Source organism: Oryctolagus cuniculus, chromosome 1, assembly GCF_964237555.1.
Source record: "Oryctolagus cuniculus chromosome 1, mOryCun1.1, whole genome shotgun sequence".
Taxonomy (NCBI): domain Eukaryota; kingdom Metazoa; phylum Chordata; class Mammalia; order Lagomorpha; family Leporidae; genus Oryctolagus; species Oryctolagus cuniculus.
Window position 1 is genome coordinate 78,123,481 of NC_091432.1, and position 15,149 is coordinate 78,138,629.

The window sequence follows — 15,149 nt, forward strand, 5'->3', positions numbered from 1 at the left end:
AAATTTGTTTCATAGTAGAGACCATTTTGTTGGTGAGTACAGAACGCCTGAGGCTGTTGGGCTACAGTTTTTACTCCCAGGCATGTACCCGAAGTGCTCTAGTGGATTTTCCTTTTCTTGCTTCCAATCCTATCAACACTCTTTTCTTCATTAGATGTGCTACTGCATTAATTTAACTGTTTAGACAGATGTGCTTGACCTCTGAGGCATTCCTTGCATACACCTACTCTTACCTACCACATGTTGGTTTTGTATTTTTCCTCCAAAAGAATGATCAAAAGTCTTTAATTTTCAAATGCTGTGACTGGAGTGATAGGGACTCTGAATTGGGGGAGGATGATGTCCTTAGTTATAGATTCTATGTACTGATAATGTCTTTAAACTAATAGAAACACTAGGAATTCTATAATCAGTGCACTTGCATGTTTTCTAAGTTTACTTGAGAGTAATCTGTGCAATCCTTGAAGGTTTAGGGTGAATAAAAAGGGATCAGTAGAGGAAAGTTGGTAAATACTATTGCCTGCTAAAATGTGGAAAATAGAAAAAAAAATCCAACAAGCTTGTCCATTTGGTTAAGGAAATTTCCAGGCAGGATGTTGAAAGTGCCAACTGACTTTTTAAAAACTGCGTGATAAGATATGAGATACAAAAGGAATTGTTAATTTTAAAGTAGACTTTGGAGGAAATATAAAGAATTTATAACATTTGAGTTAAAAATAAATGTTTTGGTTCCCAGCCTTTCCACATGGAAAAGGTTCTGAAATTAAGGCATATGCTTAGGAGAAAAGTTACATCTAGGTGCAGCATTAAGATTTTTTTGTTAAGATTGTAGAAATATTTAAAGCTGTTCATTCTAGACCCTTTCAGCCCTACAAGAGAGTGTACATTAGCAGGGAGCTAAAGTCAGGGGCTGGAGCCAGGGGTCAAACCCAGGCACTTTGATGTGGTTTGCAGGTGTCTTAAATGCTAGGACAAAGGCCTGCCCCTTCCTTGAGGATTTAACAACATCTTCCTGTTCTGGAGTTTCTACAGCAGCACTAGAAAGGACAGAGTACCCTTTTCTTTGAACCTCAGAGTTTTAAAAAAATTGTCCCTTTGACACCCAACTCATCAGCACTGTCGCCTTTGGTATCAGAACAGTAATTGTTATCTCTCCCCAAATTCCGTTAAGCTTCAAGTCTTCATTGCATAATTAAATAAGCTATTTGGTTTTACTTGTAATTTTCACATTAGCTATTGGTACATGTTTGCTACGCCACATGATAAACTTAAAATTATTGAGACATGAAAACTGCATGAGCTACCTCATTCAGAAGCAACTGACAGCAGCCATTGTTGGTTAAAATGCTATTCTTCAAAGTATTATACATCCTAACATGATCATTTGTTAATTATATTTTACTTTATTTCAAATATGTTAAGAATTTTTGGGTGTATTATGTTTTGCACTTAAATATAGGCTCTTATTTAGATTTTACAGTGAAATATCAGATTCCCAGGAACTGAGTATTGAAGTAGGATATATCTGTATGGCTATTTCTGTAATTTCAACAAATTTATGCTGTGTATTCATGATGCTCTCATTTTCCAAACTGTAGATCTTAAAAAAAATCTTGTCTTATTCCACAATTGCATATTCATTATGGTGAAGGGAGAGATAACTTGAACATGAGAGCTACATCTGATCCTGAGGGAGCTCCTGGGCTTTGAAGTTAGTGGGACTTCAGATTGTATCTCTGGGAAAGTATATTTATCAGTGGGAAGGAGGATATGCCCAGATGTTTGGGTAGTCAGAGATATAGAGCTATGGCAGACACTGCTAATTGACCCAAGTTTCTATTCTTTCCATTTTGTCCAGTAAGGAAACCCCAAATGTTAGCTGGGCATTTGTCCAAACAACAACAACAAAAAAAGATCACACACTTGTGTTTCCCTGCCAGGGTGTGAGTGAATAGCAGGGTGCTGGAATCCAGAGCAAAGCCAGTACCTGAACCTAGACACTTGGATGTAGGATGCTGGGCATCTTAACTGCTGGACTGTTCATTTGAGTATTTGCCTTTTATTTCCTTCAAGCAATTCACACCTATCTTCTATTTCCTTGTTTTCTTGCTTATTTTGTGTCTTCTTCCTCTAGGATGTTAGGTTCATGAAAATATTAACTATTTCCAACTGCCTCTCTTCACAGCTGCCTCTCTCCAGGGCTTAATACAGTGCCTGGGAAACAAAGACACAGTGAATATTTGTGGACTGAATGAATGAAAAAGATCAGAACCGGGTTGCTCTAAAGGTGGAAAGTTCTTGCTTGAAGAAGCTATAGAATTTAGAATTCCAAAGGAACTGGAAGGTTATAGTGGGCCAGGAAACTGACACTCAGTGGGCTTACGTGCCTCAGAGTCCTTGGCTATGCCCTCTCACCAGGTGTTAAGTTCTAAGGCATCACTGCTGCCTCTACCGCAGGTAGCATTTGGTTCATGCCAGGATGCTGCAGGTAGAATTGCTCAGTGGCTTACGGTTTGACACGACGACACCCCCAGTAGATGTGTGAACGTAGCCAACACATTTTTCAAGCTTTCCCAGGCACCATGGAGTTTAGAAAGCCCAGCCACAGGGAGCAGGTGGATAGAACCAGCAGGCAGCCTGCGCCGCGGAGGCGGAAGACGATTGTACCGAGCCTTCCTCACCCTCTTCGTCCGCCTGCGCCAAACAAAGACATTTAATCCCGCTTCCACGACCCTCAGCTCCGCTTGGCGGGCTTAGAGGAGACGGAGGCTGAAGTACCATTTCACCTACCTCTGCGAACCCGCCAGAGCGCTCGCGTCCCAGCGCCGGCTGTGCGGAGCAGGCGCGGCCCCGCGCAGCTTCCCCAGCGCAGGAAGCGCGCGATCTTGGGACCCAAGGCCCCACACCCTCCGCACACCGAGCCCGGCCGCCTTCCGAGGGGCTGCGCGCGCCGAGGCCACGGGAGCGCGCCGCGGGGGAGGTCCGCTAGGGGGAGCGCGCACGCTCCGCCTCTCCCCTCCTCCCTCGTGCGCGTCCCGCCCCCTCGAGCTGCTATACGCCGAGCGCTCAACATCCGAGGACTTTGGCCCAGAGTAACCCCGCTCGCGTGACCTTTCCCCTCCATTCCGCACCTCCAGCTGCCCGCCCCGCGAGAGGGCGGCCGTTGGGTGCTCTCGTCTCTCCCTCTGGAGCCCTGGTTCTCCCCCTCCCCGGCCCTTCGCGCTGCTCTTCGTCATGGCGGCCCTCAGCAAGTCCATCCCTCATAACTGCTACGAGATTGGCCACACTTGGCACCCTTCCTGCCGGGTCTCTTTTCTGCAGATCACCGGGGGCGCCCTGGAGGAGTCCCTGAAGATCTATGCCCCCCTGTACTTGGTGAGACCCGTCAGCGCCTCCCATAGGGCGAGTTTGGTGTGGAGGATGGGTTCGGGGGTGCAGTCGGCGCCCACGGGGGCTAGCGGGGACTCGCCGTGGGCCGGTTTCGCTCTGGAGGGTCGCAGTGGGTTTGGAAGGGAGCGGTAGATCTGCGGCGAGGTCGGAAGGTGGGGGGGTGGGGGAGTTTCCTGCTTCTACGGAGAAGGGGGTGGGGAAGCCGAGGCTGAGCTGTCATCCGAAAGCCTGTTGCTGGGACGAAGATGGACTCCCAACTTTCAGGATTAAGTTTAGGACACTGAAAAGCCTGAATCCAGGGGCCGGAGGATTTTTTTGTTTGTTTCTACTCTGTCTACTGCCTTGTGATGGAGAGGTGTTTGTAGGTCAGGGAGACGAGGAGAACGTTCTGTGGTCTTTCCTCATCTAATCCCGCTTCATCTCCCCCCATTCCCCTTCCCACGTCAAACGGCACGTTTGATCCTAAGTCCCTGTGGCTGCAGACTGGTCTCAGATTGTGGCTTCAGGTTTTTTTTCCCCCCAAGTTCACGAAATAGACTCCTGGTTTGAAATTTTTTTCGTGGTGATTTAAAGGTTGGTTCTTGAGTCAACGAAGCTAATTGATTAGGAGATATAACTTTATATTACTAGGTCCTTGTATTACACAATTTTACAGGCAGGACTATTAATAGAGACTACTTGGAAATGTGTGTACAACCTAACATTGAGAACTGTTGAAGATGTTCTCAGTAATCTCATCTTTGATATTAAAAATTTACTTGACCACTGAAGTTCATTGCCTCATTTTCTTGTCTTACAGAGTCTGTGTTCTAAGAAGGCAGAGATATTATTTTTTATGTTACTTAAAAGTTCCATTCAGTATCTAATGGATTATCAGTTCTTATTTATTACTGAAGTAATAATTTTAATGGATAAGCTAATATATCCCAAAGTTTTATGGCTATCTATGTAGCACTGCTTGAAAAGTCTGGTTACTTATTACAAAGATAAACAGGAAGAGAAGATGACTTTCTTGGAGATTGCAGAAGCTAGCTTCATTTTTATTATATGGTACAGTGCTTCTCAAACTTTGATAAGTGTTAGCAGTCTCCTAGGGATCTGGTTAAAATACAGGTTCTGATTCAATAGGTCTGCGTGGAGCCTGAGCATCTGCACTTCTTACAAACTCATAGGGGGGCCACCTTTTGCATAGTGAGGATCTAGAGTACAGGCCAGCTAGAGTTTTGGTATTAGAGCAGGAGATGTCTCCCTTGACTTTCTCTGGCAAGGATTCATGGTTATCTGCTTTTTCATATGACTTGTGGCCTGTTTCAGATCTCTTTTTAATGACAGAACATGTACCAACATTATTGAATGCTTGTATTCAAGTATACAAAATGATTGGTCCTGTCCTCAGAGGGTTTTAATTTAGGAGGTGAGAGTTTGTGCTGTGTAATTTTTATCTCTGAAAACCTGCACACTTTCATTCATTCATTGTTATGTGTTATATCTGTAGCCTAGGCAATTTATTGGTTAAGTTCTATAATAGAAAGGACAGGGGAGCAACAGGAAAATAGGTTCTACTGTTGCACCAACATAAGGTGGGATGGAGGGATCAGGAAAAGAGTTGTGTTTACTATTGTGTCTTCAACTAGATTGAATATTCTGGAGGGTGAATTTTCTGTCTCAGGTGGCTGTCTGTCCCTTCACATGGTACACTTCCAACCTGGGTTGCTACTCATCAGTGGTTGTAAAATAAAATCAGTAGAAATTGATTAGATTTTATTTTAAGCAAAATAGAAGATAATAGAAAATGTTAGAGTGCATTGCAGATACTGAGGATAAGCATTATTTCATGACATTTGATTTCAGTTGTATATGTGAGTGGGGCTACTTTGAACATATAGCAACTATGTTCTTTGTAGGTATTGAATAGTTCTTGATTAAATGTATACTCCCATGATCTGTGGTGCAACGTGATGTGAGAACAACTGGACTTTTTAAAAGGATTAGGAATACCTGATTTGAATCTCAACTGTTTGATTTTGTGTATGTTACTTTATCTTTCTTGGTGAGAGTTGAATGAAATAATGAATTGGTGATATATTGCGTATTTTCTAGTTATAGGAAGTCTTGAATAATTATGAATTTTTTCGTCTGAATTTTCCGATAGCTCTTAAGTTAGGAGCAAAATTCATTGATGGTGGTTATGAAGGCTGCTTGGAAGAAGTAGCATTTGACTTGAGCTTTGGAGAGACAGATGAATAGAAGGTGGTCCATGTAGTAGATGTTTATAGGGTACTTATTCTTAATGGAGGGGATGGAAAATAATATGAATTGATGCAGAAATCTAAGTGGTTTTATAAGAAAACTGATACATGCATTATGTAAAATAGATGGTGTATTTACAAGTTTTGAGTGATAACTCCTATTCATTATTTCTGTGCTTAGTCTTTTACATATTTTATCTTTTTAAAAATAATATTTACTTATTTATTTGAAAGGCAGAGTTAGAGGCAGAGGCAGATAGAGAGGTCTTCCATCCACTGGTTCATTCTTCAATCGGCTTCAACAACTGGAACTGGGCCAATCTGAGTCCAGGAGTCAGGGGCTTCTGCCAGGTTTCCCACACAGGTGCAGGGGCCCTAGCACTTGGGCAACCCTCCACTGCCTTCCCAGGCCGTAACAAGGAGCTGGATTGGAAGTACAGCAATTGGGATTTGAATCTGCGCCCATATGGGGTGCCTGCTCTGCAGATAGCATTTTCACCCATTACAGAGTTGGCCCCATATTTGATCTTTTTTAATCCTTACACAATTTTATATTATTTCCATTTCAAAGGTAAGAAAACTGTTTGAAACTTAGAGAGATTAAATGATTTATAAGATGTAGAGCTAGTGAGGGAAGAAAACCAGAATTCAGTTCTTGGATTTTTTTTTTACTGAAGGGCTAAAGTGAGGGTAAAGGAGCCATTGAGGGTTTATTTATTTATTTTTAAAATATTTATTTGAAAGAGTTACAGAGAGAGAGAGAGACAGACAGACACACACTCACACACACACACACAGAGCTTCTATCTGCTGGTTCACTCTTTAAATGGCCACAACTGCCAGGGCTGGGCCAGGCCAAAGCCAGGAGCCAAGACTTTCATCTGGTCTCCCACCTGAGAACAAGGGCCCAAGCACATGAGCCATCTTCTGCTGCTTTCCCAGGTGCATTAGCAGGGAGCTGGCTCAGAAGTGGAGCAATTGGGACAGGAACCAGTGCTCATATGAAATTCTGGCATCACAGGTGACAGCTTTACCTGCTGTGCCACAACACCAGTCCCTGAGGGGTTACTTTTGAGCAAAGGGGTTACAAGTACAAAGTGGAGCTTTAGATGACAAATATGGAAGCACTTGGTAGACTGGATTGAAGTGATTCTTTTGGAGCTGATGGAGTAGACTCACCAATGATGAAAAGAGTCAGAGCTCCCCTGGAATCCCGCCTTGTGTTTTACTTAGAGTGATTTTGAAAAAATTCATCTATATGAGTCTTAGTTTCTTTGTTTTGTAGAAAGTAATTATACTTATCTTTTAGATCTGGTTAGAAGAACTTAAAAAGAAGAAAAAGTATGTGTGCATAGCAACTGTCACATATTAGGGCCCTAATGAAGTGGTGGTGTTATTGAAATAGTGTATTAATTGTGATCTACATCTCTAGCTCCTGTTAGAAAGGTGGTCTGTATTTAGAACCTAGTGTGGTACTCTAGCAGGTGCTTACTAAGGTTTGAATGAGTGTAGGTATGAATGAATAAACTCACAAAGAGTGCAAGAGTGAGGAAGTATTCAGCAGGTCTGTCAGAGGAAATGAAAGAGGGATTCTAGAAGCATTTACTAGGAAGGACAAGACTTAAGAGGATATTGGGGCAGTGTGAAGACTTGTTCCTACTTAGAAACTGAGAAGTTCTAAAGGGAAATTGGTTTGGGGAAAGATTTTCATTAAGCTGTAAATGGGCCTTATAAATTTACCTTTTCATTTGAAATACCATGTGCACTGCACTGAACTGATTCCTTTTGCTTATCGTATTTATTCTCTTGTTCTGTGCATCTTCTCTCATGCTTCTTTTCATCTAGTTGTCTATAAGTATTTTTAATTTGTGTTCACTATCTACTCCTTACAGCATTTTGAAATGTAGATACACTATTCTAGTTCTTATGCATTTCTTTATTTTCTATTTTATTTTTTAAATTTATTTTTAATTGTGAGATTTAACATTTTGCCATGTTCACATCATATGTAGATAATATATATACATATATACAATGTTTTTCTTAGAAACAGGGATACTAATATCACAGACTGTAGGAGTCATGGCAATGATTGTAAAGTGGGGGAAAGATAACTGTTGTCATGTACATGGTATGATGCATTGAAGCAGTATTTACAAGTACTGTACCTTTTAATAGTGAATCTTTCTTTTTTCAGTTTTTTTAAAAAAGATTTGTTTATTTGAAAGAGTAACAGAGAGAGAGAGGGAGAGAGGGAGAGAGTGAAAAAGAGAGATCAATCTTTCTTTTTTTTATAGAAAACTTGGATTATAGCGGTTCTTCCCCCCATAACCACCCTCCCACCCACAAACCATCCCATCTTCTACTGCCTCTCCCATCCCATTCTTCATTAAGATTCATTTTTAATTATCTTTATATACAGAAGATCAACTCTATGTTGAGTAAAGATTTCCACAGTTTGCACCCACACAGACACACAAAGTATAAAGTACTGTTTGAAGATTAGTTTTGCTGTTAATTCTCATAGCACTGTTTCACTCTGCAGATGGCTGCAATGACCAGGGCTGAGCCAGGCTGAAGCCAGGAAGGAGCCAGAAGCTTTATCTGGTCTACAACATGGGTGGCATGGGCCCAAGTACTTGGGCCATCTTTCGCTGCTTTCCCTGGGCACATTAGCAGGGAGCTGGATCAGAAGTGGAGAAGCGAGGACTCAAACTGGTGCCCATATGGGATGCCTGAATTGCAGATGGTGGCTTTACCCGCTGCACTACAACTCAAGCCCCTGTTTTCACCATTTATAAAAATGGCCAGCCCTCATTTACCAACTTCTTGTAGTTTTCAATTAATTACAAAGACTGAGTGGCTGAGAGGGAGAGAGAAAGAGAAAGCACCCTTGCATTCACAGGTTCACTACCCAAATGGTTGCAACAACCAGATCTGGGCCAACATGAAGCCCACAGCCAGGAACTCCATCTGGGTTAGCAGAGGCCCAAGTACCCTGGGCTGGTGTCTACTGCCTTCCCAGGCGCATTAGCAGGAAGCTGATTGGAAGAAGAGTAGCTGGGACTCAGACTGGTGCTCTGATATGGAATGCTGACAAACCTGTTGCGCCACATTGCCAGCCCCCTTGCTTTTTAAAAACATTTCTGCATTTTTATCATATATGCTAACAATTTATGCATGTACCAAAAATGCATTTTAGGAAGTTATGTTTTATTTCTTGAATGTTATTGCTACGCCTTCAAAATAAGTGACAACCCCTTGCTACATACATATACACAGAATAGTTGTTAAAACTGTTTAAGCCCTAGACTAATGTTAAAACTTATGACAGCATAGTGCCCTTGGTTTTTGTGGCAAATTTAGAATATACAATTACATGTTTGAGAGTATGGATTGCATGCTGTTCAAGTTCTTAGATGCTTTCCCTAGGAGAGAAAACTTGTTTGGTAATTGGGTCTAAAGTGCATAGAATCTTTTATACTTTTGGGAAGGATGACTTAAAAGCCTACTTTTTCATTGACCTTTACTGTTTAGAACCTTCTTCACAGTGTGAAAATTCTTACTCAATATTTGTATCCTTTGAACTATATAATTTAGCAAACCTGAATTTAGCAATTCAATAGTTTTGTTAGGTTATGTAGGGTCAGTCCATCACCTGTAGGCTATGAATAAGCATTTAAGTAAAAGTTGCAATCCTAGGAATAAAAAACAATTTATGGATACTGTCCAGTTAGTTGCCGAAGGATTAAAACCACTGACTGTGAATAAATAAGTTTGGTGATATGGGCACTGAGCTACAAATTATACAGAGAGAACTTATTTGATAATTTCTTAAATCCAATACCATGGCCAAGAATTTGATTTCTTTCCCTTTAAATTTGACCTTTAATTAAGCCTGAAGAAAAAAGGCAGTAAAACATTGTCTTAGACTATACTAACACCTTGATTAACAGATTCTCTGAAGTGGACACTTTTTAAAAATAAACTATATTTTCAATGGTGGTAGTCAGAAATTTTCAGTTATGAATGTTAGAAAAAGTATTTTGAATAACTACTTGTCTATAACCTTCGAAAGGTCAATCAAGGTTGTTTTAAATAAAATTGTGAAATCTAAAATGTTAAGCATCTTTTTAAATTTATTAATTAATTAATTTTTTTATTTTTTGACAGGCAGAGTTAGACAGTGAGAGAGAGACAGAGAGAAAGGTCTTCCTTCCGTTGGTTCACCTCCCAAATGGCCACTACGGCCGGTCTGCTGCGGCCGGCGCACTGCGCCGATCCGAAACCAGAAGCCAGGTGCTTCATCCTGGTCTCCCATACAGGGCCCAAGCACTTGGGCCATCCTCCACTGCCTTCCCAGGCCACATCAGAGAGCTGGACTGGAAGAGGAGCAACCAGGACAGAATCTGGTGCCCCAACCAGGACTAGAGCCTGGGGTGCTGGCGCCTCAGGCGGAAGATTAGCCTAGTGAGCTGCAGCACCAGCCAGCATCTTTTTTTTTTTTTTTTTTTTTAAAGATTTATTTGAAAGAGTTACAGAAAGAGAGAGAGAGATAGACACACACACACACACACACACCTTCCATCTTCTGGTTCACTCACCAAATGGCTGCAATGCTCAGAGTTGGGCCCTGCTGAAGCCAGGAGCCAGGAGCTTCTTCCAGGTCTCCCATGTAGGTGCAGGGACCCAATTACTTGGGCCATCTTCTACTGCTTTCCCAGGCCATAGCAGAGAGCTGGATCAGAAGTGGAGCAGCTGGAACTCAAACCGGCACCCATATGGGATGCTGGCACTGTAGGCAGTAGCTTTACCCACTATGCCAGAGCACCGGCCCTTCTAATGGAATTTTATATTTCAACAAATGATGAGACAGTTGGTATTTCTTAGTTGTCATAGTTCTTTGTTATCTGTGATTTCTTTTCTTAGTCAGATTGTTGCTACTTCCTGAGAAAGGACTCTTAGTTTGAGTTCTGTTTCAAAGATTCAGTTCATTACACCCAGTATTTTAATTGGAGATACTGGTATAAATGTTCATACCTTCTGTTTTTCATCTAGGTAAAATTGTTTAATAAGATGTATATTATTGGATTTTTTAAGGTTTTTCATATTAGAGCCCATTGTATTTGCATTTATGTGTGCAGATTATGGCAGTGTCTGAGAGTGTTTTGGTTTAGAGGTATAGTGCTTCATGGTGGGTACACTGAAATGGAAGATGCATTTTTTTTTTTAAGATTTATTTATTTATTTGAAAGGCAGAGTTACAGAAAGAGATAGGGAGAAACACAGAGAGCTCTTCCATCCGCAGGTTCACTCCTCAAATGGCCACAACAGCCTGAGTTGGGCCAATCTAAAGCCAGGAGCTTCTTCTGGGTCTCCAGTGTGGGTGCAGGGGCCCAAGCACTTGGGCTGTCTTCTGCTGCTTTCCCAGGTGCATTAGCAAATAGTTGGATTGGAAATGGAGCAGCAGGACTTGAACTGGTGCCCATATAGTATGCCAGTGATGTGTTGCGGCACATTGCTGGCCCTAGGTGTGTGGTTTTTGAGAGTATTCCTAATTTCCAAAATGTTAAAATTGCTTCTCAGTTTGGAACTTGGTATAATGTATTCATGCCTCAACCTGAATCTTGTTTTTGATTGTATTCTGTCTTAATATTATACCTTAAGTGTATTTTCAGATTTATCTTTAAAGCTAATTCTCAATTTAGGAGAATGAGACTATTTTGGGTATGAAATGTAAGGCTTAAAGATCATTCTTTTTTTTTTTTTTTTGACAGGCAGAGTGGACAGTGAGAGAGAGGGACAGAGAGAAAGGTCTTCCTTTTGCCGTTGGTTCACCCTCCAATGGCCGCCACAGCTGGCACACTGCAGCCGGCGCACCGCGCTGATCCGAAGGCAGGAGCCAGGTGCTTCTCCTGGTCTCCCATGGGGTGCAGGGCCCAAGCACTTGGGCCATCCTCCACTGCCTTCCCGTGCCACAGGAGAGAGCTGGCCTGGAAGAGGGGCAACTGGGACAGAATCCGGTGCCCTGACCGGGACTAGAACCCTGTGTGCCGGCACCGCTAGGTGGAGGATTAGCCTATTGAGCTGCGGTGCCGGCCAAGATCATTATTAAAGCTAGACGGTATGGGGCTGGTGCCATGGTACAGTAGGTCCTCTGCTGCAGCACCGGCATCCCATATGGGCGCCAGTTCTAGTCCTGGCTGCTGCTCTTCCAATCCAGCTCTCTGCTATGGCCTGGGAAAGCAGTATAAGATGGTCCAAGTGCTTGGGCCCCTGCACCCACATAGGAGACCAAGAAGAAGCACCTGGGTCTTGGCTTTGGATTGGTGCAGCTCCGGCTGTTGTGGCCATTTGGGGAGTGAATCAGCGGAAGGAAGACCTTTCTCTCTGTCTCTCCCTCTCACTGTAGCTCTCTCAAATAAATAAAATAAAATCTTAAAAAAAAAAAAAAGAGCTTGATGATATGATTTTCATTCTAGAGAGGCTTTATAGTAAATATTTAAGATGATGGCTCAAGTAATTGGGTCCCTGCTGCTCATTTAGTAGACCTGTATTGAGTTCCCGGTATGTGGATTTGGCCTTGCCCCAGCCCTGGCTGTTGCAGGCATTTGAGGAGTCAGCCAGTGGACGGGAGCTCTTTCTCTCTCTGCTTCTCAAATAAAAGAATACATAAAAAATTTTGAGATTTTTGGGGAATAAGGAAAATAAAAGTTAACTTCATACCTATTCTATTCAAAGCTTACTGCTCTAAGAGTGGGCCTACCCTGTAAAGTGCTGGTTTTCCTGGTTGTATATTCTGCATGATAGCTACATTTCAGCTGTTAGTTTTCCCCAAGGAAAAAGCTGCAGGCAAAGAATATGAATAAATCAATATTCAACACTTTAAAAAAAAAGTTAACTTCAGAGCAGATTGTTTCCATTATTTTAATTGGGATTATTTCAATTTTTTTAACTTTTATTTAATGAATGTAAATTTCCAAAGTACAGCTTCCCCCCCATAACTTCCCTCCCACCCGCAACCCTCCCCTTTCCTGCTCCCTCTCCCCTTCCATTCACATCAAGATTCATTTTCATTTCTCTTTATATACAGAAGATCAGTTTAACATATATTAAGTAAAGATTTCAACAGTTTGTACCCACATAGAAACACAAAGTGAAAAATACTGTTTGAGTACTCGTTATAGCATTAAATCACAATGTACAGCACATTAAGGACAGAGATCCTACATGAGGAGTAAGTGCACAGTGACTCCTGTTGTTGACTTAACAAATTGACACTCTTGTTGATGGCATCAGTAATCACCCTAGGCTCTTGTCATGAGCTGCCAAGGCTATGGAAGCCTTTTGAGTTCACCGACTCTGATCCTATTTAGACAAGGTCGTAGTCAGAGTGGAAATTCTCTCCTCTCTTCAGAGAAAGGTACCTCCTTCTCTGATGTCCTGTTCTTTCCACTGGGATCTCACTCGCAGAGATCTTTCATTTAGGTCATTTTTTTTTTTTTTTCCAGAGTGTTTTGGCTTTCCATGCCTGAAGGACTCTCATGGGCTTTTCAGCTGGATCCGTGTGACTTAAGGGCTGATTCTGAGGCCAGAGTGCTGTTTAGGACATCTGCCATTCTATGGGCTACTGTGTATCTCACTTCCCATGTTGGATCATTCTCTCCCTTTTTGATTCTATCAGCTAGTATTTGCAGACACTAGTCTTGTTTATGTGATCTCTTTGGTTCTTAGTCCTATCATTATGATCAATTGTGAGCAGAAATTGATCAATTGATCACTGGGACTAGTGAGATGGCATTGGTACATGCCACCTTGATGGGATTGAATTGGAATCTCCTGGTATGTTTCTGACTCTACTGTTTGGGGCAAGTCAGCTTGAGCATGTCCCAGATTGCACATCTCTTCCCTCTCTTATTCCCACTCTTATATTTAACAGCGATCACTTTTCAGTTAAGTTTCAGCACTTAAGAAGAATTGTGTATTGATTACAGTATTCAACCAAAAGTATTAAGTAGACCAAACAAAAAAAAAATACTAAGAGGGATAACGTATTAAGTTGTTCATCAACAGTCAGGGCAAGGGCTGATCAAGTCACCATTTCTCACAGTGTTCATTTCACTTCAACGGGTTTCCTTTTTGGCGCTTGGTTAGTTGTCACCAATCAGGGAGAGCATACGATATTTGTCCCTTTGGGACTGGCTTATTTCACTCAGCATAATGTTTTCCAAATTCCTAACAGGGATCACTTTTCAGTTAAAATTTAAACACCTAAGAATAATTGTGTGTTAATTACAGAGTTCAAACAATAGTACTAGAACAAAAAAATACTAAAATGGATAAAGTATTACATTGTACATCAACCGTCAGGACAAGAGCTGATCAAGTCACTGTTTCTCATAGTGTCCATTTCACTTCAACAGGTTTCCCGTTTGATGCTCAGTTAGTTGTTGCCGGTCAGGGAGAACATATGATATTTGTCCCTTTGGGACTGGCTTAATTCACTCAGCATGATGTTTTCCAGATTCCTCCATCTCGTTGCAAATGACCGGGTTTCATTGTTTTTGACTGCTGTATAGTATTCTATAGAGTATTTATTTGAAAGGCAAAGTGACAGAGGAAGAGACACAGAGAGATCTTCCATCCACTGGTTCACTTCCCAAATAGCTCCAACAACCTGGGCCAGGCCAGACCAAAGCTAGGTGCCAGGAACTGCATCCTTATCTCCGATACAGATAGAAGGGGCCCAAACACCTGGGCCCTGTTCTGCTGCCTTTCCAGGTGCACTAGCTGGGAGCTATACTTGAAGCAGGGCAGCCAGGAGCTGAACAAGTTCTCTGAGAAGGGATGCCAGTGTCACAGGTGGCAGCTTAACCTACTGCACCACAGCCATCACTTAAACTGCCGCTGGTCCCTGGAATTAGTTCCTTTTATTTGCTGACTTAGTCTCAGGAATTTTGTGTTTCCATCATCTTTTATCTTTAGTTCTTGTAGATTGGGACTATAATTTCTGATCATGGAGTCATCACCATGTCATCTTTAGTCTTCCCACCAAGGTAGCTCACTGGTATTTGTAGATGCTACATTTTTAAATAGGTTATTTATATATGTAAGTTATATTTTCCCTATTTTTCTTTCAGGATTGGCAAACTGAATACCTATGGGCTATAGGTCACAGAGTTTTAAATTGTAACATGCACTTTGGATAAGTGATATTTCTCCTTATTTATGATGTGTTAAAATGCAACATCAAGTGGTGGTTAAAAGCCACTTGCCTGACTTCAAGCCCTGCTCTGCTATTTATTACTTGTGTGACTTTGTCCGACTTAATCTCTCTGTGCCCACATGATCTATCTTTCTTTCTTCTGCCCTCCCTTTTCTCTCTCCCTTTCTTTCTCTCTTTCTTCCCTCCCTCCCTCCCTTTCTTCGGTTTATTTATTTCTTTGAAAGGCAGAGTTACAGAGAGGCAGAGAGAGAGAGAGAGAGAGAGATCGGTCTTCCATCCTCTGG

At 41.9% G+C, this 15,149-nt stretch overlaps 1 protein-coding gene and 1 long non-coding RNA gene across 20 annotated transcripts in view; one reads left to right on the forward strand and one right to left on the reverse strand.

Annotated features, from left to right (window-relative positions):
• The window catches only part of LOC103349764 (uncharacterized), a 75,268-nt gene extending 72,016 nt beyond the window's left edge, over positions 1-3,252 (reverse strand). For 6 of the 13 annotated variants that reach the window (XR_007910092.2, XR_007910097.2, XR_007910093.2 and 3 more), the window contains exon 1: positions 2,791-3,251. This is a non-coding gene — a long non-coding RNA (uncharacterized lncRNA). Of the gene's footprint in view, positions 1-1,987; positions 2,215-2,790 lie in introns of those variants that run through there. The other 7 variants (XR_011389984.1, XR_007910088.2, XR_007910079.2 and 4 more) reach the window with 2 other exon arrangements.
• Positions 3,151-15,149, forward strand: part of TMEM135 (transmembrane protein 135) — a 289,095-nt gene continuing 277,096 nt past the window's right edge. For 6 of the 7 annotated variants that reach the window (XM_002708646.5, XM_051821457.2, XM_051821444.2 and 3 more), the window contains exon 1: positions 3,235-3,375. In XM_002708646.5, the coding sequence (XP_002708692.1) occupies positions 3,235-3,375 (141 nt within the window). Of the gene's footprint in view, positions 3,376-15,149 lie in introns of all 7 variants that reach the window. The other variant, XM_051821449.2, reaches the window with a different exon arrangement.